Source organism: Tympanuchus pallidicinctus, unplaced genomic scaffold (genome assembly GCF_026119805.1).
Source record: "Tympanuchus pallidicinctus isolate F22 unplaced genomic scaffold, pur_lepc_1.0 scaffold5, whole genome shotgun sequence".
NCBI lineage: Eukaryota > Metazoa > Chordata > Aves > Galliformes > Phasianidae > Tympanuchus > Tympanuchus pallidicinctus.
The window spans coordinates 38,515,853-38,538,549 of NW_026294769.1; the positions used below are offsets into that span (position 1 = coordinate 38,515,853).

At 35.1% G+C, this 22,697-nt stretch overlaps 1 protein-coding gene across 1 annotated transcript in view; it reads left to right on the forward strand.

The window, feature by feature from the left end:
* The window catches only part of LOC128090691 (lipoxygenase homology domain-containing protein 1-like), a 214,046-nt gene that overhangs the window by 162,385 nt on the left and 28,964 nt on the right, over positions 1-22,697 (forward strand). The window contains exons 43-50 of the mRNA XM_052703161.1: positions 408-589; positions 1,127-1,213; positions 4,672-4,804; positions 6,125-6,264; positions 9,100-9,352; positions 13,531-13,769; positions 16,054-16,180; positions 17,702-17,850. Of these exons, the coding sequence (XP_052559121.1) occupies positions 408-589; positions 1,127-1,213; positions 4,672-4,804; positions 6,125-6,264; positions 9,100-9,352; positions 13,531-13,769; positions 16,054-16,180; positions 17,702-17,850 (1,310 nt within the window). The remainder of the gene's footprint in view (positions 1-407; positions 590-1,126; positions 1,214-4,671; positions 4,805-6,124; positions 6,265-9,099; positions 9,353-13,530; positions 13,770-16,053; positions 16,181-17,701; positions 17,851-22,697) is intronic.

The window sequence follows — 22,697 nt, forward strand, 5'->3', positions numbered from 1 at the left end:
GCCTTCTTTAAAACAAAGAAGCAGTCATGCTTGGGATGAAAATGATGGCAATGCCAATGCTTCTAGTTCTTGCTGCTACTGGAGGAGTTGATAACGCATAATTTAGTCTTACAAAAGTTGACATATACTCTCAGAACTTTGGCGAGTAGTTGCAAGCGTTGGCAGCATGTACAAAGCAGAGAAGATGGACATGTCACTTGTGTGAATGTCACAAATGAATTTGTGAAGAAGCTAGCCTGGTTTTACACACCTTTATAGGACTAGAATGAGCAATGGGGCTTTTGTGACTGCTGCCTGACTTGTCTGTAGCAGATCCAGTCATACTAGGCAAAATAATTTTATGTCATGGTTCATACTGTCTTATAATTTAGATATCTGCTCTGAATGCATGCTTGTTTCCAATACAGAAATGTCTGTGACACCTCTTCTTACAAAACGAATTAATGCTAAAAGCAGAGGACGATGGCAAATGTGGGTACACTGTGTGGAAGTTCCAGAAGATACACCTGATGTTCAAGTTGTGGTATTTGGAACAGAAGGGAAATCTTCTTCACAGAAAGTTCAGAATCTGAATGATAATCCATTTCTGGTTGGTTTCTTCTTTCTTTCATGCAAGTTTTACTGGAGTGTTACAGTAAAGTAAGATTTGCAGCTTCTGAATGTGAAGTTCCATGTGCTGATTTTTTTTTGTTTGCTAGAGTTGATGTTTACCCCTCCATATCTTAATTAAGCAGTTGAATAAATTCTTACATGTAGGCTGATGCATATGACTTACAGAACTCTTTTACTGAGCAAATGACAACTTTGGCATGAAAAACCTCACTGACTTGCAGTAAGTCTAGTAGTCCTTAACAGTAAGATTTTAACTAAAGAAGTTATTTCATAGTTCCTTTACTTTTTATTTCTCAAACCTCATCTAATCTGTTTTCACTGTTTAGAAGCTATATTCCTTTACCATGAACCAAGAAAAATACTTATTCTGAAATGTGCACATGAAATTAATGGCAGTTTCTGGGCAGGTATTTGAATCTGAGCAATACTTTCTCTAAGTTTTTTATTCTTAAACGTGAAAAAAACAATCATTACTCATTGTTTGCAATTTTTTTTTCATTTATTTTTCTAACAGTTGACTGTTGGAGATGTTGGAGATATAACAAAACTTTCATTTTTGTTATCCAGTCCATCTTTGGAAAGAGGAATTAAGCTTCACAAGGTATTCCAGTATATCCTACATAGAAACAAAGTATTCTGCTGAGTACTTGTATAAGTAGCTTTTGTTGAAAAACATACTGTCATCTTTGGTTTTCTACCACATCAACCGGACCAGACATCTTGTGGCTCAGTCACCTTTTGTCTATAGATAATTTCCTACAATTTCGAGATCTCTTTGAGAGCAGAGCCACCTGTTTCAGCCCAGTGAAGCACATACATTCATACCCACTCATTTCTGTGTGGATCCATGCTGCACCATGGTATGGAGGGCAGCATTCTTTCCTGGTGTTAGGAGATGCTAATATTGATAACATTGAAATATTGATAGCCCCCAGATACAACGTGACCTAGTTGTGGAAAGCCATCAAGCTGACATTTTTTATTTATTCAATACAAAGCATTCATTAATGGACCTTAAACATCTAATTGATGTTTAATATGTACTTAAAGTCTCTCATGAAAAATGGTGGTGAAATTATTTAATTCTGTCCATGTTACGATGCAAACAGATTTTAAAGGTATACTTTTCTGCAAAGGGTTGTAAGATTGAGTAGAAGGGTGTTGTAAACTCATGTAAACTCTTAGGCTTTGTTGAAAAGCCTCAAGCTTGGAGATTAAAGCTAAACAAAGTTGTATTAATAAACTCGACTTGGAGGCAACTGTCCATACGACTTATAGACATAGCACTGAATTATTCTCAGGACAGTAAAAGAATAATATTCTGAACTGGGTCACACAGTTCCTTCTCACTACAGCAAATTTAAATGAGTGTAAGGTGAATCTTTAAATGAATAAACAGTCCAGAAACCATCCTGATGGAAAAAACTAGAGATAGCAGAATTCTAGGGTGAAATCCGAATGGGCTTATGATACTCAAAGGAAGATATCCTCAACTGAGGACAGAGAAGAAGTTTATCTTCTGAAATGTGTTAATCAGTTCACTTTGTGGTCTCAATTCAGGCTATAATAATGGAAAAAAAAGTAAGTTAAAAAACACAGATTTCTCATTTTAAATACACTTCTCCAGGCCATTTGATAAAAATTTTTAAGACTGACTCTAACCCTTATGATACCTGCTACACCTGAATAGGTAGCTTCAAACATGGCAGAAAATTCATAAAAATCTGATTGCTTTTTGCTGCACAGTTATGTTTTTTTCTTCAACCACAACCCTCTGCAAATTGGTGAGTGATTTTTTGTGATGCTTTTAAATTCTTCAATAGCTTTATTGTTGTTGTCGTTTTAAATAAATAGCTTATTAGTAGCTATAAATTTTTGCAGTCTACAAGAAGTCAATGGATTGCTATAGATCTGTGTAGTCTCTTCTGCTGGTGCACTTACAACCCACATTATAAGCAACAGTAACATATACTGTGCCAGTAATGTGTTTATAACATCTATTACTCATTTATCAGTTTGTTTATAAATTATTTATATGGAATCTTAATCTAAAATGTAGCAACATGTTTCGATTTTAGTAGAATTCTTGCAGTGCAGCAAAAACCAGAAATGCTGTGCAGAAATAGAAAACTATAGGAGTCAGTCATTATGTGCAAATTCGCTATGAATCAGTGGTCAAACCAAGTCCTAGTTGAAAGGAAAAAGAATCATTTTCATTACTTTCTCATTAAATGAAAGGAATAATAATGAAAATTTCAGAAATTTCACACACACACAAAAACAAAAACAGATACAAATGCATTTGTGAAGTATAAAACAGAGATAAAATCCCTGTGTTCCTTTTGCTGCTCTATCTTTTGTCTGTTCTGATTTTTACAACAGTTTTAGTGTACAAGAGATTTTCCTTCTGATTTCCTATGGTACTCTGTAAACTTCTTTAGAAAATTATCAAAGTTTAGCTAAAACATAACTTTCCTGTAACTTTTGAAGACTTATACACTATAGAAGAGCTGGGTTTTTTTTCTTACTTAAAAGCAGTTTTTCTCCCTTTCCAAAATAAAACAAAATCATTTTTACTTTTCTAAAAAAATATAGAAATACTATATGATTGGGAGATAAAACACATAGATGCAATATTATGACTAGAAAGAGCCTGTCAGGTACATTTTGCTGCAGAAATTTACTTCATAAAGTTACACATCTTCCCTTCCTTTCCCTTCTCTTTTTTTAATGGATCCAATTTCTGAAAGGTACTTGCTTAGATGTTCAGTTAACCCTTAGTATAATTTTATTACTGATAGGAGATAAAAGTGTAAGCAGTGGAAGTAAACTTGGGAATCTCTGCCTAAGAGTTTCAATTGCCGGTGACATTAAATTTTCCCTCTTCCCTTTTCCTTTTCCATCTCTTCCTAATAATAATATTTCTGTACAAAGAGAAGTCTCACAGAGTCTCAATAAGCCATTTCCAAAGCCTTGCAGTTCTTGGATATTACTGAAGTTGAGTCCTGAATATTATAGTTACCTGAAATGTTCTTGCATATGCTTGTTACACTTTTATTCTGTACTTTATCACTTGACCTAGAATTAAGTTCACAGCCCGGATTTCCCTCTTGTGAACCAGATCTCTGCGATGACTTCAACAGGAGCTAAAAAACTAGGCTCCCAAAGCTATGCTTCCTTTGTTGCTTTGGAGGTTCTAAGTACACAGACTTGGAGCCTAATTTGCCAGTGTCCATGATGTATTTCCCCCTATTGGAATTCATTCTTCAAATGCCATAATTACTACAGGGAACTCCAAAGGCTATTGCATTCCTAATTCCTGCCTACTTTGAAGAACCCAGCTGTAATACCGCAAGTCACATCTAAACAAACAAAATTTGGCAAAACAAAGGGACATATAACATATAACAACATATAACAACATATAACGTATAACAACGTATAACAACATATAACGTATAACATATAACGTATAACATATATAATATAATGGTGCTCTAAGTGTAGTTATTCATTTGAAATTCTGAAATTGCAAGTATATACAAGACAATTTAATCTATATCCTTCACCTCTGTCCTAGCTTTGTCTAAGATAGAGTTAACAGTAGATGGTATGATGCCATGTTTTGGATTTAAGAGAGCACACTGATGCTTTAGGCTGCTGAGTAGTAGTGCTTACATTAATCAAGAACTTTTCAGCTTCTTTTACTGTCAGGTCAAGGGATATCCCATATCATATGGTGTCATGCTGAGCAATAAAGCTTGGGACACTTGGATGTGAGGGGGCAGCTGCTGCTCATGAACTGGCTGGGAATAAGTCAGCAGGTTAAACTACAACTTGGTTTCCTATAAGTGTTCCCAGTATCTGTGCCATATATATGCTGATATAAGTAGGCTGCAGAATCAGGGACTGGCACTATTGTAGCTCTCCTTATGCAGAATGAGGTATCTTTACAAAGATTGTGTGTGTTATAAATAGGAAGAAGATGGTTTCTTTGGGAGTGGAAATAAAAAGCACAGTATTTCAGAGAAGCAGATGTGTTTCTACTTTTTTCTGCAGCTTAGGCTGAAAGATCTGGACACTAAACAGGAACTGAGCTTTCCCACTGAAGCCCAGTATCTATTTGGAGAAGATGGATCTGAGACTGTGACAGAGCTAGCAGCAGTCAGACCAGACAAAGCACCACTCAGAGGTATGTTGCTGAACAAAGAATAAATATGTAAAGAAATACATAAACACACTCATACAAAGTTGTGAACTATTTAATGGAATAAGCACAATGAGCAAGAATATAAAGCATTTTATTATAAAACAAATCACTCAAAATGATTTTTAAATATTCATTCAGAATGTCAGAGTCTTTAGTAACATGTATTGCTCATATGTTTTTAATCTGTTTTAAAGCAACTGACATTTTGTTTTCACTAGTCTAAGCACTAATCTGAAATTCTGCAACCTGTAAAACCCAATTAGTATATGTCTAGTGAAATGTTCAGAAAAAGACTGATTTACATAAGGTGAGGGACAATATCATGGATTTAAAAATGCACATGTATAGACATAATGCATGGTTCACAGAAAGAAAAAAGAAGTTGTTGAAGTTTTCTCCAAACCTCTTTTCTGCTCCAGTAGCTCTGTTTCATTTAATCATTGCATCTGAAAATATGATAAAATTTTCCTTTGTTCTGACTACATTTCAAACAATATTTAGCAAAAAAACCTCATTCATAGTAGTCCATCTTCTTAGTTAAAATACTTCAAACTTTTTTGCATTTGCCACCTAACTTGATCATAATAGTCTATTAAAACATTAAAATCTTCACAGTGTTCACAGAAACCATAAAGAGAAAAATCCTTTGTCCTACTGTCTCAAGCAATACATACTACATAACTCATCAGCAAGTCATGGCAAGCTGTCCTTTGTGTTGAATAATAATGATGCATATCCAAATAAATTGCTGAACCTTAACAAATTAATTGGTGGTCACCATTTCTCCTGAACAGCTAATTAATGGTGGACATAATTATCAAAGTGCCAGACTAAAACAGAACGCAGCTGATCCAAAACAAATAGTGTATTTCATTCATGTATATGTTGTATCTGTGTTTATTCTATGTTACGTCATTACATTGGTTTAGCCTAATTTAAGAATGCTAATCTGCAAGGACTCAAGGCTTGTTAAAAGCCTCACATAATGAATGGTGTTCTTTCTGTTGATTTCAGTGACAACTGGATAAGAAAGTGTTTTCTTCATTTATAATAGCAAGCATGGAATACTGTACTGATTCATGAAGGACATATCATCTCCAGTGCTGTACTGCGTTGTGAGATAGTAGCAAAGTTAGAAACAGACAAAACATTAATGTCAAGTACAAAAGCTTCAGTTCTTGGTCTTGAATATCCTGTTTCATAATGAAACACCTAGAGTACCCTGTTTTATAATGATTGGTAATTACATTGCTAAAAATGCTGATTTGGTAATGTTTTTGTGTCTCTGATTTTTCATTACAGAAGTTCTTTACTCAGTCAGTGTTCATACAGGAACGTTGCCTGCATCAGGAACTGACGCAGACATATTTATAACTATATTTGGAGAGCAGGGAGATTCCTGCAAAAGGAGACTAAGACACTCATGTTTTGAAAAAGGACAGGTTAGTAGTTAGCTATGTTCCTTAACTGTTTTTTTTTAAATGTTTCATTTTATTGCTTTTTTTCACAGACATTTTTGTTGTTGTTGTCAAGAACAGGTACTGATGTTATGCTATGGTATAACCTGAGGAAAATATATGTTACTTACTAAAGACCCTGTCCATGGCAGGGGGCTTGAAAATAGATGAGCTTAGAGGTCCTTTTCAACCTGGGCCATTCTGTGATTCTATGAAAGCATCTTTCGTACGAGGAATGATTAAACAAGCAAGTACTGTTTAGCCTGGAAAAGGGATCTTGAGATGAAGGGACAGGAAGTAAAAAAAGATAAAATGAGAAAATCAGTAATCCTACTTCCTCATGAAATATGAGAGCTCAAGAACATTAAATGAAAACTGCAGGTGACAAGTTCAAAACAAAAAGAGGTGGATTTTTACACAGTATATCATTATTCTGTCTTAATTTCTGCTACAAGTTGCAGATGCATGTTGGTGCAAAAAGATATTGCACATATGAACAAAGGAAAAAGTTTACTATGAGAATGACAGAGCACTGAAATAGGCTGCCCAGAGAGGTTAAGGAATCTCTTCTGGAAATATCCTAAACCTGTCTGGACGTTTTCCTGTGCAATATACTGTAGGCAACCTTTAACGCGAAGGTTGAATTAGACGATTTCCAGACGTCCCTTCCAACCCCTATGATTTTAGTGGATTCTATGATTTTAGTGGATTCTATGATTTTAGTGGATTCTATGATTTTAGTGGAAAAAAATTGTTAAGTGCAAAGGCATAACCTCTGGCTCAGGAAATCTCTGAACCACAATGGTAAAGCCTGAGAGAGTTTATATTTAAGAATTTTCTCCCTATATCTGCCCTCTTTCTCTGCTCTTCCCTAGGAAAATATTATTGACAACTGTTAGTAACAGTACTAAATGCATCTGTTATCTGACATACTACTTGCAATATTATGGTTTTTTTTATAAAAAATACAGTAATAAAAAATGTTGGAATGAGGATATAGTGACAGTATCTAAGAGGTGGAAGGAAGAGATGTTAAGAGCAAATAGTACTTACAGACAGCATCCCTGGAAAATGTTGAGTGGACAGGCAAAGAAGACAAAGTTAAGGAAAACTGAGATATAAGAGAAAGGGTTTCTCTTGACTGATAAAGACTGGAAAATAAAAAAAAAACTAGTAAGACAGAAAAATATCATGAAGTATAAGCAAATATGTGACTGTGGAAAGGACAGCTAGTTTGTATTCATTCAAGTAATCATGTCTTCACTTTTTCACCAGTTTAACGGGTTAAATAAGTGGGCATTGTAATTTTGCCTAGCTTACTCTCTCTCTAAAGTAAGTCAATTTAAATAAAATCCTGTTGTCATTCATTAATTACATTCTCAGTAGTGTGTTTAATGCAGCTCCAAATGCCTTTATACTGAGTAGAAAAAAAAAAAATAATGGCATCAACCAAAAGTACATTCTTGCTAACACTGAAGGAGTAGGCATTTTAATGTATTATTACAAGAATTCACTGATAACAATGAGTGATTATGACCACAATTAGATACTGACTGTTAATTATTATCACAAAGAATGAGACTAATGATAGATTCCTTTTTCAGACAGAGTTAGCTGTGAAAGAACATGAATATTATCAGTACAGGCTATTTCTTTTAAGTCAAGGGTCATGTAGATGACATGAAAATGATATTTGGCTTGGAATTATAAAGAATAAAATTAAAAGGCAATGAGTGTTACCAAAAAGTTATTTACAAGATATTTCTCCCAGCTGTATCTTATTTTGGGCTGTATATGCATTCAAGGATATAACGAGGTAATGATGGAAGCTCTAAGGCTGTGATATGGAGAATAACTCTGATGTTGTCTTTTTCTGAGCACACTGTGGAAAGTAGTTCCACACTGCCAAGGGAATGGACCAGATGACACAATAATTTTTAAAAATCATCTCTTTTTTGTTGCTTTCTGGTTGTCATGCTTTTTCCTGCCTGGTGGCAAATTGGTTGGCAACAAATAAAAATTACAGCATCTGTTTCTACTATCCATCTGCATTTTTTTTTAATGTCACCCACACTCATGCCCATGTATCTACCCACCCGCTTGTATTATTTCTTGCACAGAACACATTCATTCTCTCACTCATATAATTTATTCATCCCAACATGCACTAGTGCAGTTGCCATTTAGCTTTTGTTTGCTACTAGCTGTAGCAATATTTAAACAGATGTCTATTTACATCCAAAGAGCACATAAATTCTTGCTTGTATGCGTGCACAGCCTTGCTTATAGTTTCTAATGTCAGTATCATCCTTTTGTTTGCATAGTCATCAACGCTGTCAGTATTTCAGTTCAGACTTGAATAATACAGCATTTTTTCAAATGGGAAAACTTAGAATATAAAGTAATTTGACATTTTTTGTTTAATAAAATGCCTTATTTAAACCAAGTTCAATTTATAAGACCAGTCCTGAATTTTCGAGGACTCCCTTTGATTCAGTTACAAGGAACAGGTTGAAGTTTTGAGAGATCTTACAGAAGATCTGAGATTTCTTTCTAGTTTGTACTAGTGGGATACTTTTCCTAATACAGCCTGGGATGCAGTAATCATGAAAAAGAAAATAATGCATACATTCAAGGATCCACATATTTTCTTTGTCTCCAAATGTAAATTTCAAAATATCAGAATATCTTTCTGTCAGAAATCAAAAGATACTTCAGTATTGAAAAGAGTATGTCTTTCCAAACGTGCTCCTATAGATAAAAGATGGAACATGTTATTTAATCAATTTAATGCAGCTGATTTTATCTTTAACTTCTCAGGTCAGTATCTCCGAGGTGAGAGCAGTAGACCTTGGACAATTAAGCAAAGTGCTTGTTGAGCACAGTAATGTCGGTTATGGAGCTGGATGGTACTTGGACCAAATTGTCATCCATGAATCAGGCAAGACTGATAGCCAATATATATTTCTTTGCCGGCAATGGTTAGACAGTGGAGTTGGTGATGCACAGATGGAACGAATGTTGAGACTACTCGGAAAAGTCAGGAATGAAATGCTGACAGAAAAGATTCATGGTAAGACTCAAAATCATCAAATTTGCTTCTGGTTTTTGTTTTAATGATAATTTTTCAGGTTATTTTTAAGACTAAAACCAAAATAGAAAAATAATATACCTTAAATGTAAGTTGTATCTCTCAAACTGTCTCTCCAAACACTTTCTAGACCTGGTAGGTAGAATTATAATTAGCAGAACGGAGAGATGAAATGAATGGGAGCAACAAAGTGTGTGTTTAGTTGAGGCTTGAAAAAAGCTGAAGCAGAAAGAGGTAGGTTGTTCCATATGGCAATCAGTGCAGAGCAGAAGGCTCCTACAACAGTGGCGAAATCTCAGGAAGAAATACAGAAACTCTTATAGCAGAATGAAATTTTCCTGTGTGTTCATATGTTTGCAAAAAGCATTTGCTTTTTTTTTGCAGTTTTCATTTTTACTTAAATGGCATGAGTTTTACTTAAATGGCAAAGTTAGTTGACCTGGACCCAAAATCCTGTTCAATTTAATGAAAAAAAGATTGAAATTCAGAAATAATGTAAATACCAAACCTGATAAGTGTTTTACATTTTGCCGTTGGACTGGATTTCTTAGCTCTCTGACACATCTTGTCATTTTTTGAAGAAGTGTTAAATGTTTTGGGTCCATTTATGCAGTTTGACTCAGAAGTGCTAGACCAAATTATGTAAAGTTTAACTAATCTGAACATGTGAATTTGTATTCTCAATCAATAATTTTGTACATTGACCATTATTGATTTCTATATTCATGGTTGTTCCATTTTATGTTTAGAGTTCTATATTGTTGCAGACATGGCTGTAGTATATATTTTTATATTTAGCTGCCTGTACCTTGTCCAGTAACAGATATTTTATATCATTTTAGGAAATAGAAAAATGCTATTACTGAGACAACAGGACAGAATAATGTGGAAAGTTAAGCTACATAGCAGCTAGAGTAATGTCTATTTCAAAATAAGAAATTACTGTACTACAATACTTCAAGAATTCCATAGGTGCCCTACATAATCCACAGAGTGAGGCAGGCTTCTCCTAACAGTTATTTAGAGCAGAAGCCCAGGACTGATCAGGGTCTGTCAGCTCTCTCTTCACTGACAATTTAAAAGGTGTGAGAAATCTTGCACCCTTTTCTAGTGTCTGAGTGTAGGTATGTAAAAAGATTCCTCCATCCTATGCTTCTCACAGCCACAGTCTCTAAAAATTTGAGTTTAGATTGACTAATATTTTTTAGTCTATGATTATTTATATTCAATTGTGAATCTATTCAACATCAGTTCTGGTCAGTGTGTATAATACTTCTGTGAAAAATTATGAAGAATATTACAGACAAGCAGAGAGACTAAAAGGAATTTAGAAATAAGGCTGATCAGCAAAGAGCACTGTACCTTAGAGGTAAGAAAGTATACGGATACAACAGAACTTAACTAAATGTCAAACTGAGACACATTTTATAAAGGAATTAAAACAAATAGCAAAGGTTCTTCAACCATTTACTTTAAAAAAAATATGGAAAGATAGATGACTATGCAGGAGCAATAAAGTGGAACTAAAGATGATGTAGGTAGAATCCCTAAACAAACTGAATATCTTATGTCTGTTTTCATTAATGCCCCAAAGTATGTGGAAGGGAAGCAAAATCAAAAATTACTAGTGGGAATGAAGTTATTGCAAATCACTAAATGTGAAATGCAAATACAGTTTGAGTTTCATGCAGTCAGTAACAGCATAAGCAGTTTTTAGTCTGAAATACTGAAAGAACAGGGAAAATAAGAGGAAGAAGTAGGATGTTATAAAATAATTATATGGCAATGAGAAGTACAACTTGTAAATAACAAAGGTAATATCTCCATCTGAAAAACTTTAAGTAGTTAGAGTAGCAGAAGCAAATAGGAAATAAAAGAAATGAGTTAACAAATAATAAATTGTAAGACAAAAATGATACTTTTAAGAAATCTTCCCCCATAAGAGAAATATAATGACATTTAATCTGTGTAAATGTCAGTATTGAATTGTATTTGCTCTATGAGAAATTATTAGGTAATTAGAAAGTAGAAAGTGGAAAGACTCTACAGCTGTGAGTTATGTCACAGGTGATACTGTAAATTTTCATTTCAATTTCATTTTTTTTTGTAGATGTTACTGTTTCCATTTGTATTTAATGTTCACAAACCTGAAGCTGGTAGCTTTTTATGGTTAACATTAAAATCATAATTTCTGAAGTTATTTTAGATGAGTGCTGTTTTTCTAGCTTCACAGAGTCTTGAATTCATGGCATGGATTCTCATCTGCTGTAAATTAACAGTTTTATTTAAATTGATTTGTACAAGGAGAGAGAATGTTTTGCTGGCTGTGGTTAGAAAGCAAGACTTTATAAGACAGTGAAAATCACTGTTTCCATTGCTCAAAATAAAATATCCCCAGTTTACAAAATATTTATAAACATTTATAAATATTAAAATCCATAATTTGGCTTACTTTGCAAAAACAGAATTCAGTGGATCACGGTGAATTCTACACCAGCCCAGGTGACCAAAGCCCTTCTGTAGAAGTCAGGATTTCTTTAGAAATGTAAAGCATGTTTTTTATAACAGTGATTTTTCCATATAGGCTATTAACATTAAGAGCATTTTAAAGCTAGGGAGACTTTTTTAAAGTGAAAGTATCTGATCCTGAAGTTCGTGAGTCTACCTGCTATCAGCCTGCAGTATTTATGCACCACCACGTGATAGTTAATTCATATGGAATATTTCAAATACTAAATGCTTCAAACCTGACTTTTAGTTTGAACACAAGTTATTATTTTCTTTTCAATAACATCCACTGACAAGACAAGAGGCAATGAACACAAAGCGTTGAATATGAGTTAGTGATGTGCCCTTGCTGCTTAGAAGGCTAACAGGATTCTTGGCTACATTAGACAAAGAATAGCAGGTAGATCAAGAGAGGTGATTCTTCCTGTCTACTTAGTGTTGGTGGGGCTGCACCTGCAGTACTGGGTGCAGTCCTGCTCTACCCCCACTACAAGAGAGATTCTGACATACTGGAAAGAGTCCAACATAGGGACATCAAGATGATCAAGGGAATGGAGCTCTCCTTCTATGAGGATGAACTGGGAGAGTTGGAGTTGTTTGACCTGGAGAAGAGGATGCTCGGGGGAATCTTATCAAGGTATATAAATACCTCAAAGAGAGTACAAAGATGATGGAACCATTCTGTTCCCAGTGATGCCCTGTGTCAATGGAAGAAGAAATGAGCACAAACTGAAACACAAGGGTTTCCCCCTGAGCATCAGGAAGCACTTCTTTTCTGTATGGGCACAGGTTGCCCAGAGAGGCTGTGGAATCACCTTGTTGGCGATCTTCAGAAGATGCCTAGACATGGGCCCAGGCACCCTGCTCTGAGTATCCCTGCTTGAGCAGAGGTTCTACCAGATGAAATTCAGAGATTTCTTCTAGTCTTAAACATTTTTTGTTTCTGTTAAGATAATTTTTCAATATTTTTCCTAATGTAAAATTACTAAGTTTGAGTGTTTTCTGTGTACCTAAAGTTTCCGAAGCCCTATATTGTTACATGGGACTATTTTTAGTCAGCAAACATCACTTCTTTATAAAGGAAATCCATAAGGTTTTATGCTTTGCTGTTATGATAACTGTAATATCAAATTTCAAGCGCTGAACCAGTTTATCTTATCAGCATTTTGTTTATATGTAGCAAATTTTAATAGTCTGTTTAAGTAGCTCCTCAAAGTTTGAACACAGTTACTACCCTGGATCAAAGGAAAACCTGATATCCAGTACTATGTAGTAGAAAATGTGCTGCTTTTGAGCGGCAGTTAGTGAGAAAAAGATTAAAATTATCAGAGGAAACAATTATAGGCTGAAAAATGTCAATGAACTGGCAAGGCTCTTCAGTCTCTAATAGGAAGCTGGCAGCCTCATTTGCCTAGTTTTGCTGGATTGTTCCACCTCTAAAGAATCAACTATCACAGTAGAAAGGCTGATTTGTTCCTCAGTATGTACAATATATCAATGATAATAACTGAATCTGTTATGTTTCACGACTAGCCCAGTGCAAAGATGAGAATGGTTTGCTGGTCATTCACTAGCAGCCTGGTACAAATTGATGTAATATTTTTGATATTCAGCAAACCCTTTAATTATTTTTTAACGTTTTTCTTCAACAGGGACTTGGGATGTCTTTGTCACAACTAGTGATATTTCTAGTTCCACAAATCCTAAAATGTCATTAACTGTTTGTGGCGGAAAAGGTGTCTGTACTTCAATCATACTCCCAAAAGGATCCCTTAATAAAAAGCAAGTTTATGAGACTTCAATTGAATTAAACAAGAAATTCACTACTATATTTAAAGTTCGCCTAGAAATTGAAGAAGCTGGAGAAGGAGAGTCTTGGCATTGCCATGAGGTAAAAAATAAAAACTTAAGCAAAAATAAAGTTTTTGTTTTGTTTTGTTTTAAAAAAAATCAAACAAATAAGCAGGTCTGCTAACACTTAATGCTTGTAGAGTGGTAAATTCACAGAATGTTCAAAATATCTATTAGAATAATTTTGGATAACAAAAAGCTGGTAAACTTAAGAGGATTTCTGGATGATACATGTACGGATTTGCCTTTACCACATCTTGCAGTCTCACTTTTGAACTGGAGCCACTGGCATGCATTGCAGTATTTATGTAATTCCAAACTGAGTGTTACATGTTGTGAACCCAGTGATCCAAAGCAAACAATTAAGCGAGACACCAGAATTGCCTTTTGATGAAAACATCTGCCATTTATGTTGACACGTAGAAAAAGAAAAGTGAATAGCAAAGAGTGGCAATCTTTCTTCTGATGTTTAAGATACTGAAGCTAAAATCTGACATTATACTAAAATTACAGCGGCATTTTCCTATGCAGGAAGTATCTTTATCCTCTTAAACTGGGAAAATAGATACAAATTTAAGGGAAGGAGTCATCTTTCAAACTGCATTTTGTTCTCATTAGAAAATGGAGAAAAAAAAAGATTTTAATCTTAATTACATGCTATTAAATAGAGAATTTATCCCCCTGACATTTAACCAGTAGTCAGGTAGTTAATTTCATCTTCATAAGCCAGATGAAATAATTATCTAAGAAATACATCAATAAAGTTAAAACTACTTCTTGGAGACGGTGGATCACTGAAAAAAAAATCAGAGCAGAAATTTTGCAGTTGCAATGATATCTATTAATTTCCTTTACTTCATTAGCTCATAACAATGGCTTGAAGAAGAGTTAGAAAAAAATATCAACATAATTTATGTAGAAAAAGAAAATAGGTAAATTTTCATCAGATAGGACAAGAAAGAGAAGGAAAATAGAATCTTACAGGAGTTTTAGAAAGGCATTTCCTGTTACTCCATGGATTCCTTTGCAGAACAAGCTCAAACCTTGTATGAAATTACTAGGTACTACCTATAAGATTGCAAATAATGATTAGTATTAAAGAAGAGTTATCAATATTTGCACTGCCAGTTAGATTTACTCTGCAGGAAGGTCATTTCTATGCCATTTTATTTTGATTATACAAGTCTTTTCTCATAGAGAGGCTGAGATTTCCACCTTCTATTACAAGCAGGTGCTTCAGAATTCCATGTATGGAATCAACATTCAAATTAGAACCATATCTGCAAAGTAATTCCCTTGAATTTTTGGAGGAAGATAAAGTCATTGTAAAATAATGTCTGGGAAATAAATAAATAAATAATAAATAATAAACAAAATTGTTTCTGAAGAAATGCATCTTTATTCTTACCTTTCAACTCTTGAAGAAATAAAGCACAGTAAACGAAACTTGATTTTTGAGAAACTGCTCAGGAATATAGGTGTTAATATAAAAGCAATATAGTTATATTTTACATTTCATTCAAAAAAAAGCATCTCTTCAATAAGTGAATTTTCTGTGTTCTGTTCAAAGTCAGGTTACAATCTGAGACATATTTGCAAATATTTTCTTGGTTGTATCTTTAAATAGTTTAGAACAATGAACTTTTATCTCTTTATGTCACTGATTGTGTAATAGCACAAGAAGTCTTATTATTAAAATCTCTTTGCTTGCAACAGGACTAGTCTGCTTAGCTCAGTATCACCCTTTGATTTCTTTATATACACTTACACACACGTATTTCACAGACATTCAAAATATTCAGTAATATATATTTCCTGTGATGCATACATGCAGACATATGCAGGCCATAAAAGTGCTTGATTTCATTTTTTCAGCTTTTCCCAGAAACACATTTTCTTTCTCCAATTGCTCAGAGTGAGAAAACATTCTGCCATAAAAACATGTTAGAACTTATCGACATTTATCACAAGCTGAAATGGGCATAACAGCACTTATTTTCTTCCATGTGCTGTGCGAATAGATAACTAAAGGAAGCTTTTTGAACTATTCCAAATCATTTTGTTCTTCCTGTAGTAGCACAAACTCTACAGCAAGAACGCTGACAACGTCTTAATTATTTTTAATTGGGAAAAATCTTTTTCTTCTCTTTTAAAAAGTTGCTTTGGGAAAAAAACACAAAAACATTTCAGACAAATTATTTCCTCTTCTTCTTTAGAATTGAGACCGCATGTTTGTTCTCCATACTTTACAGTAGTATGCCTTGCTACAGTTTGCTCTAGAGCAAAAGAAGTGTTTAATTTATTTCTTCTTCTTTTTTGTGAAGGTAAAACTTCAACACAGAGTAAGTAAAAATCTTCTGGAATTTCCATTTTGCCGCAACTTCGCAGATGACGAAGGGGAAAGAGTGGCTGAGCTTCCAGTTCTCATAGTCAATTCTCCTTTTCCACCAGGTTTGTTACAAATTAGAAACACTGGAAAAGATATTGCTAGTTATGGTGGCTAAGATTTTCAGTGCAGGCCAAAGGATTTAGCAGAAAATTTGTATTTGCTTTTTAATAAGAATCTGAGTTCCCATAGTTAGATGTGCTTCTTGCATTCCAAGTCTGAGATCACTTTGGACATGTAAAAGAGAAAGTATTCTTTAAATGTTTTGAACAGTGTGCAGGGTTCTGCTTTTTCTCAGTAATGTTAATCTGGTGCTCTCTCGAAGGAAGTACAGGAAATCCAGAGAAAATAACTCTTGTACTATAATGTCAGATAAGGAAGTCATTGCTCCTTACAGCAGAAAATGATCACACGTTCTTCTGTGACCTTCTATTCATACATCATGAAACTCCTTTATTTGAGTTATGCCTTGATCACCTCAAGACCAAATTGCTTTCATTAGTTTTGTGTTTCTTTGGGGATTTGATGCCAAAGTTAGTGAAGGAGGCATAAGCTCTTGTTCTGAATGGATATTCTACCATGAGAATATTGCAATCACCTCTGTGCATTTCCTATGAGGTAAAGGGATTAGATCAGTATCCCAACCAATGTATTCCTTGCCATTTTTTTTTTTATTATTATTATTTTTTTTTCCCTGTGCTTTTAAAGCTACTCTGAAGAAAAGCACTTGAACAGAAGCTCCTTGAATTTGAATTTGAGAAGAGTCCTGCTGGAGTATTCCCTGGAAAGGCACTTTGCCTTTTAAATACTTCCACTTTTTTTTCTTGTAAGCCTTCACAAATATTGCTTTTCTTTCTAATAAGTATTAAAATTTAGGAAAGTTGCTGTTTTCTTACTTTTCCCCATATTTTTTTTTTCCCCTCTTTTTCAATCAGAAGTTTTGGTCGTGTTCTTTCCATTTTGGGGGCCAAATGACCAGTGTGCTATGCGTTTCTCTGGATGTACAATCAGGAAATTAACATGGTCAGCCAAGAAATGACCAACTGATCCATTGTTAGATACATCACAGGATACATAGTATTTCTTCAAATTGTCTGCTGGGGTCAATAAGTGCAACTGGTACTGTGGTAGAACAGCCAAGCATAGGCTGGACTGTGATCCACAGAAAATGTAAAAGTTGTCATCCTTCTGATGGAGTTCAGCTTCATTTGCACTCAGTGAGACTTGGAGAAGAGATGTGCTCTTCAGTAATTTATTGTTGTCTATAGCCTAGGAACTGTTACATGAAGCAGTACTATTTATCAATACATATAAGCATGTGGTAGAGTATTATTTATGTGTTTTTATTTTTTTTAAAAAAGTGAGATGTGTCTTTTTTTTTCTTTCTCTCAGAAACTTTTTACTTGTTATTAAAGTAGTACATAATTTTTTTATTACAATTCTTCTTCATTTTATTTTTCAAACATTGTAATACTGTTTGACCTCTTGATCACTTTCGGTAGGATGAGAAATTAGCAATTCATTAAATAGCATATTTTTAAAACTGATTACGTTTTGTTAAACCTTTGATCTCTTTTTCCAAATAGTGAAAAGCTATGTTCTCTATATCACCACGGGAGCATCCCCTGGGTCAGGAACTGATGCAGATGTGTATGTCATGCTGCAAGGCATTTTGGGAGATACTGGTAAACGAAAATTAATCAGAAAAGGAGATGATAACTTCACTGAAGGAAAGGTATGTTTACCATTTCTCTGAGATATTTTGTACTTTTATAGCCCACTCCAATTTACATGGACTTGATAGGAGTAGGATAGAATCTACAAAGAGCAGTTTGCGATTGTGTCCATGAATGTATCTATCTTAAAAGGAAGTCACTGATACTTACGTAACTGATGCTAACAATGCTGATAAGCAGTCAAGTGATTTTAAGTTCAATTTTGCAAATCGAATGTCTTTGGTTACATGTCAGTGCTTTTACTGACTATTTGTTTGATAGTAAAGTCAAAGAAACTACATTTCACAAAATCACAGAATTGTAGGGGTTGGAAGGGACCTCGAGAGGTTATCTACTCCAACACCTCTGCTAAACCACGTTCTTTGGTGCAGCTGAAAGGATACAAACTGGCAATGCCAGCAGTTGCTTGAAACACTCCAGACCTCTCTATGCAATCCTTGCCCTAGAATACCTATAGCCAGCATGTTGAAAAATCTTTTCTTTTACAGTGTCTTGGTCTCACTTCTGTGTGTTTTTGCCAGGTGCATTCTGTGCTCTGCATGCAGGAGTGGGTTGTCACAGGAGTTTAAACCAAAGTAAACAAGGAATGTTTTCTTGGATACCTCTTTTCTTTCCTTGTCTGTCTTCATGGTGAGGCTGCTTTCCGTAAAGGATCTATGGAAAGGCTCATTCGCTGCCAGCCTTGCCAGCTCTTGCTCCTTCTGCAGACAGTGAACTACTGCCCTCCATAGGTTACTTAGGCCATAAAAAGAGTCATTTTTTTCACTGTACAGCTCATAGATGCAGACCAAAGACAAGAATAGCTGTTGGAGATGCATTTCCCTGTAGCACTGTCAGCACAAACAGAAATTAGAGAGAGTTTACCTATTAACCTTTCTGTAGAAATGCAGGTGACAAAGTTTAAATCTTTATTTGTAAGAGACTGAATATCTGTGGATGAGGATGCTCAGTATTTAAAAGGCACATTTATCTTCCTTAATTTTGAAATTCCGATTATGGTTTATTGAAAAGCTTTATCTGAGTCATTGGATTTTAGAGCTGCAATCCTTTTTACTCTCATCGAGTACTTAGTTTAATGTAAGTTTTATTGGATTTCTCCTTAAATCTTAACTCCACAAGTGAGCAATGAAATTTTTAAAGAAGAGGACCAGAAATGCTTATGTAGAAATTCTACCCTGAAATCAACTACAAAGAGAACCTGAAGGATACTCTTGCAGTATTTGCTTATGCTTTTGAATGACACAAAATTTTTCTTCTGTGGGATAAGAGGCTGAGTTGGCATATACCCAATACTCTTCTTTCCTTATTTGACATTTCATATGAGCAGTATGTAAATGCAACATGGTATTATATTTGTAAGTAGATATTAGCACAGGAATATTTTATGGACTGAAAAGAAATTGCTTGCAGATATGTAATAGAGAAAACAGAATTCTAAATCTAAAGATATTTGTCTAATTGAGAAAGAATAAATTGTTTCTGCAAGCAAGACTCCTGCCTTTGCAGCAACATTTTGTTCATGGCAGTTCTTGGAAATTTCCCAATGTTTTCTTCCCGTTATAAGTAATCTCCAAAAAGACTCTCAAGTGTAGAATGTCTCTTTCTGTACCAGCCCAATCACATATTGTGCTGAGCACCCCTGCAGTCAGAGAATCTGGACTTGGTGGTTCGGAGGATTTTGGCAGATAGCAGACATGGAATTTGCATTCTGAATCTTAACAGTTGTTCTGACATTTTAAAATGTGCTTTTCTTTGCAATAATTTTTCCCCTGACTATACAGTAACAGCTAGCGAACTGGAACAGTGTTTCTGTTAGAAATCACATCAAAATATGGTGTTAGTCTCATAGAATGTCAGCGCTTCTACGAACAACAGCTTAACAATGCAGAAATGCATAGAGACATTTAAATATGCAGAGGACTTTGCAGAGAATTGAAGATATACTTATCTTATTTAGTGGGTCTTTTATTTACATGAGCTGACTTAGAAGACCGTAAAAGGCTGTATTTGCTTCCTATATCTGAAAAGTTGCTTTGTATCTTAACAAAATGCACACATCTGTAAAAACACTGGATAACTGTTAGATTAAGTACTGTGCTTGAAATTTTTCATTCACTAGGAAACTCCCTGTGGTTCACCCCAGGTCTGAGAGAGTAACTCCATCACCAAGATGGCTGAGCTTCCAGTGATCTACTCAGGCAAATGAGTGTGAGGACAAATGCTTTGAGAGCTGTATTCTTTCAAATTGCTGTGACATTGATGCCTTATTTGATGTTCTCCAAAAAAGCTACAACGACAGGCAAAGCAATCTTGGCACATTTCTTCATGCAGTTCAGGTTTCATGAATTCCTAATACTATTTATTCATACTTCATGAGTCAGTTCAATTCTGATAAATGTTACTGGCTGCAAACACTTTCCTGAACCAAGTATACTCAGTGCATGTGTTTTGTAAAAATCAAGTCCCAGCGTGAAAACGTCTTAGTCTTACTGTATTTCCCCGCTGCTTCTGCTACCCAGTGTTTTGCAGCTAATGAAATTCTTCACACTTCTTTCAGGTGGTCTTTGTTAAACTTGCTGTATGTACTATCCTATGGCTTTGAGTTATCCACAAATTCCCTCTCAGAATGTTTCATGTTCAACTACGTTGAATATGTAATGACTGATGTTTAAGTATTTTAATATCTGTGTAAAGGCCAGTATTACATATTCTGTGTTACTGAAAATGTAAAATCTCTGTGAGTTTTTACTTCATTCTATTAGTTGTTGAAGAGATATATCCTTTATTCTGCCCTATATTTAGACATCAACTGCTCAGGTTGGTACCATGGTAACTGCAGCACATACAAAAATTGTCAGAGAGAGGTGACTGTTGGTGTTCCATTTCCATACTCACAGATTAAATATTGGCAATTTATAAAAATGACTTCAGGAAAAAATCTGTGTAAAAGAATACACTGAAAAAGGTCATGAATGGGGGACACAATACTGTGGCCACTATGAAGTGAAATTGGTCTGAAGTGTCCACATCGTGTCAAGAATACCACTATTGTATAAATGCAGATAAACCATTCTTTTATAAAAAACATACCTGACATGATGATTAAATAATTGCAGAATGCCATTGGCCCAAATGTATTAATCATAGTGACAGGCTTCTGGCCAACATATTGTGTTACAGAAGTGAACAGTAAAATGGTCTGCTCACAGAGCAGAAGTATTATTGAGATAGGAACTAGAAAAATACAGAATATCATCAAGCTAAAGGAAAGACTGGTGGAGATTTTCAGAAATAGTGAGGAGAAAAGTATAAACCATGCTCTGGAGGCCCATCACTGCCAGTTGGATGAAGGAAGAGATTGTCTGCTCTGTGCTATATGGCTTCCTCTCGTGCACTGGCTGCAGGTTTGGGCACCACAATGTAAGGACATAAAAGTATTAGAGAGTGTTCAAAGGAGGGCTGCAAAGATGTTGAAAATCTTAGAGGGCAAGATGAATGAAGAGCAGCTGAAGTCCATCGATTTGTTCAGCCCAGAGTAGAGAAGCCTGCTCATGGCTGCTGCAGCTCCTCACAGGGAGCAGAGGAGCAGTGCTGAGCTCTGCTCTGTGTCACAGCGACAGGGCCTGAGGGAACGGCATGGAGCTGCATCAGGGGAGGGGTGGGTAGGGATGAGGGAAAGGGTCTGCACCAGAGGGCGGTGGGCATGGAACATGCTGCCCAGGGCAGTGGGGATGGCCCCAAACTGCTGGAATTCAAGGAGAATTTGGGCAGTGTTCTCACACATAGTTTGAATTTTGTGTGGTTCTATGACAAGTCGGGAGTTGGACTCAGTGATGCTGTGGGTCTCTGCCAACTCAGGGTATTCTAAGTAACACAGAGCATTGGGTTAGAGATGTATAAATAACTATTATATATATATATAATTAATAGTAATTAATTACTTGGGAGGATGGGGGGGGGGGGGGGCGGGCTGTTCTCTGTCTATGTAGAGCTCAAAAGTAAATGTTAGTTTTCTAAAAGTGAAATACATATCACAGTTTTTGTTGCCTGTAATGTGCACATTTATTCTAACGTGATGATTTGACTTTCTTCTGGAAATAGAAGAATGCAGGAGCTTTCAGGAGGTGGTTACATTCTTTATTTTTGGCGGGGATACTTGTCTTAAAAATCAAGTGAATTATCCTCAGATGGTGCCTGATGCTTTCCCTAAATAACAGTGAAATTAACAAATTGGCTTACATAGATCTGTTTTTAGCTAGACAGAATTAGTGAATTAGTTCTATGCAACATTATTTCATTGATATTTAATGAAAAAAATAATTTTGACATAAAATGCAGCTATTAGCTTGATTTATCATAAATTTCAGAAGAGTTACTGGCAATAGAAGCCTGCATTTTTCAGCAGTCAGTTTATTTGTCCACTTTTCCTATGTGCAGCACTAACTAAATTAGCTTTATTGAACGTTAATGGTTTAAAAACATACCCAACTCAGGTTTTCAAACACAACAGCTTCTGGTGATGAAGAGCTTGTCTAGCTGAAAAGTCGTTTTAGAGCTTAGATATTCTTAGATAGAAGAACACACACTATTTTGTGTGTTCGTCATCAGAATCCAGCATCAGTCCATCTTTGACTTCTTAATCACTGGATCTTGTTGCATTTTTTGACTCAGCTTGGAAAGTCCTCTTGAAACAAATTTCTACCATTTTTGACAGTATTTAAGACAATAATCAAAGCTCTATGCTTGTTTTTGACAACTTAAATGGATTAGTCATTTAAATACTTATGTCACTGAAGGGTAGGCTTTCCAGTGGTTTATTAACTCCCACAAATCTTTTCTTAGGACT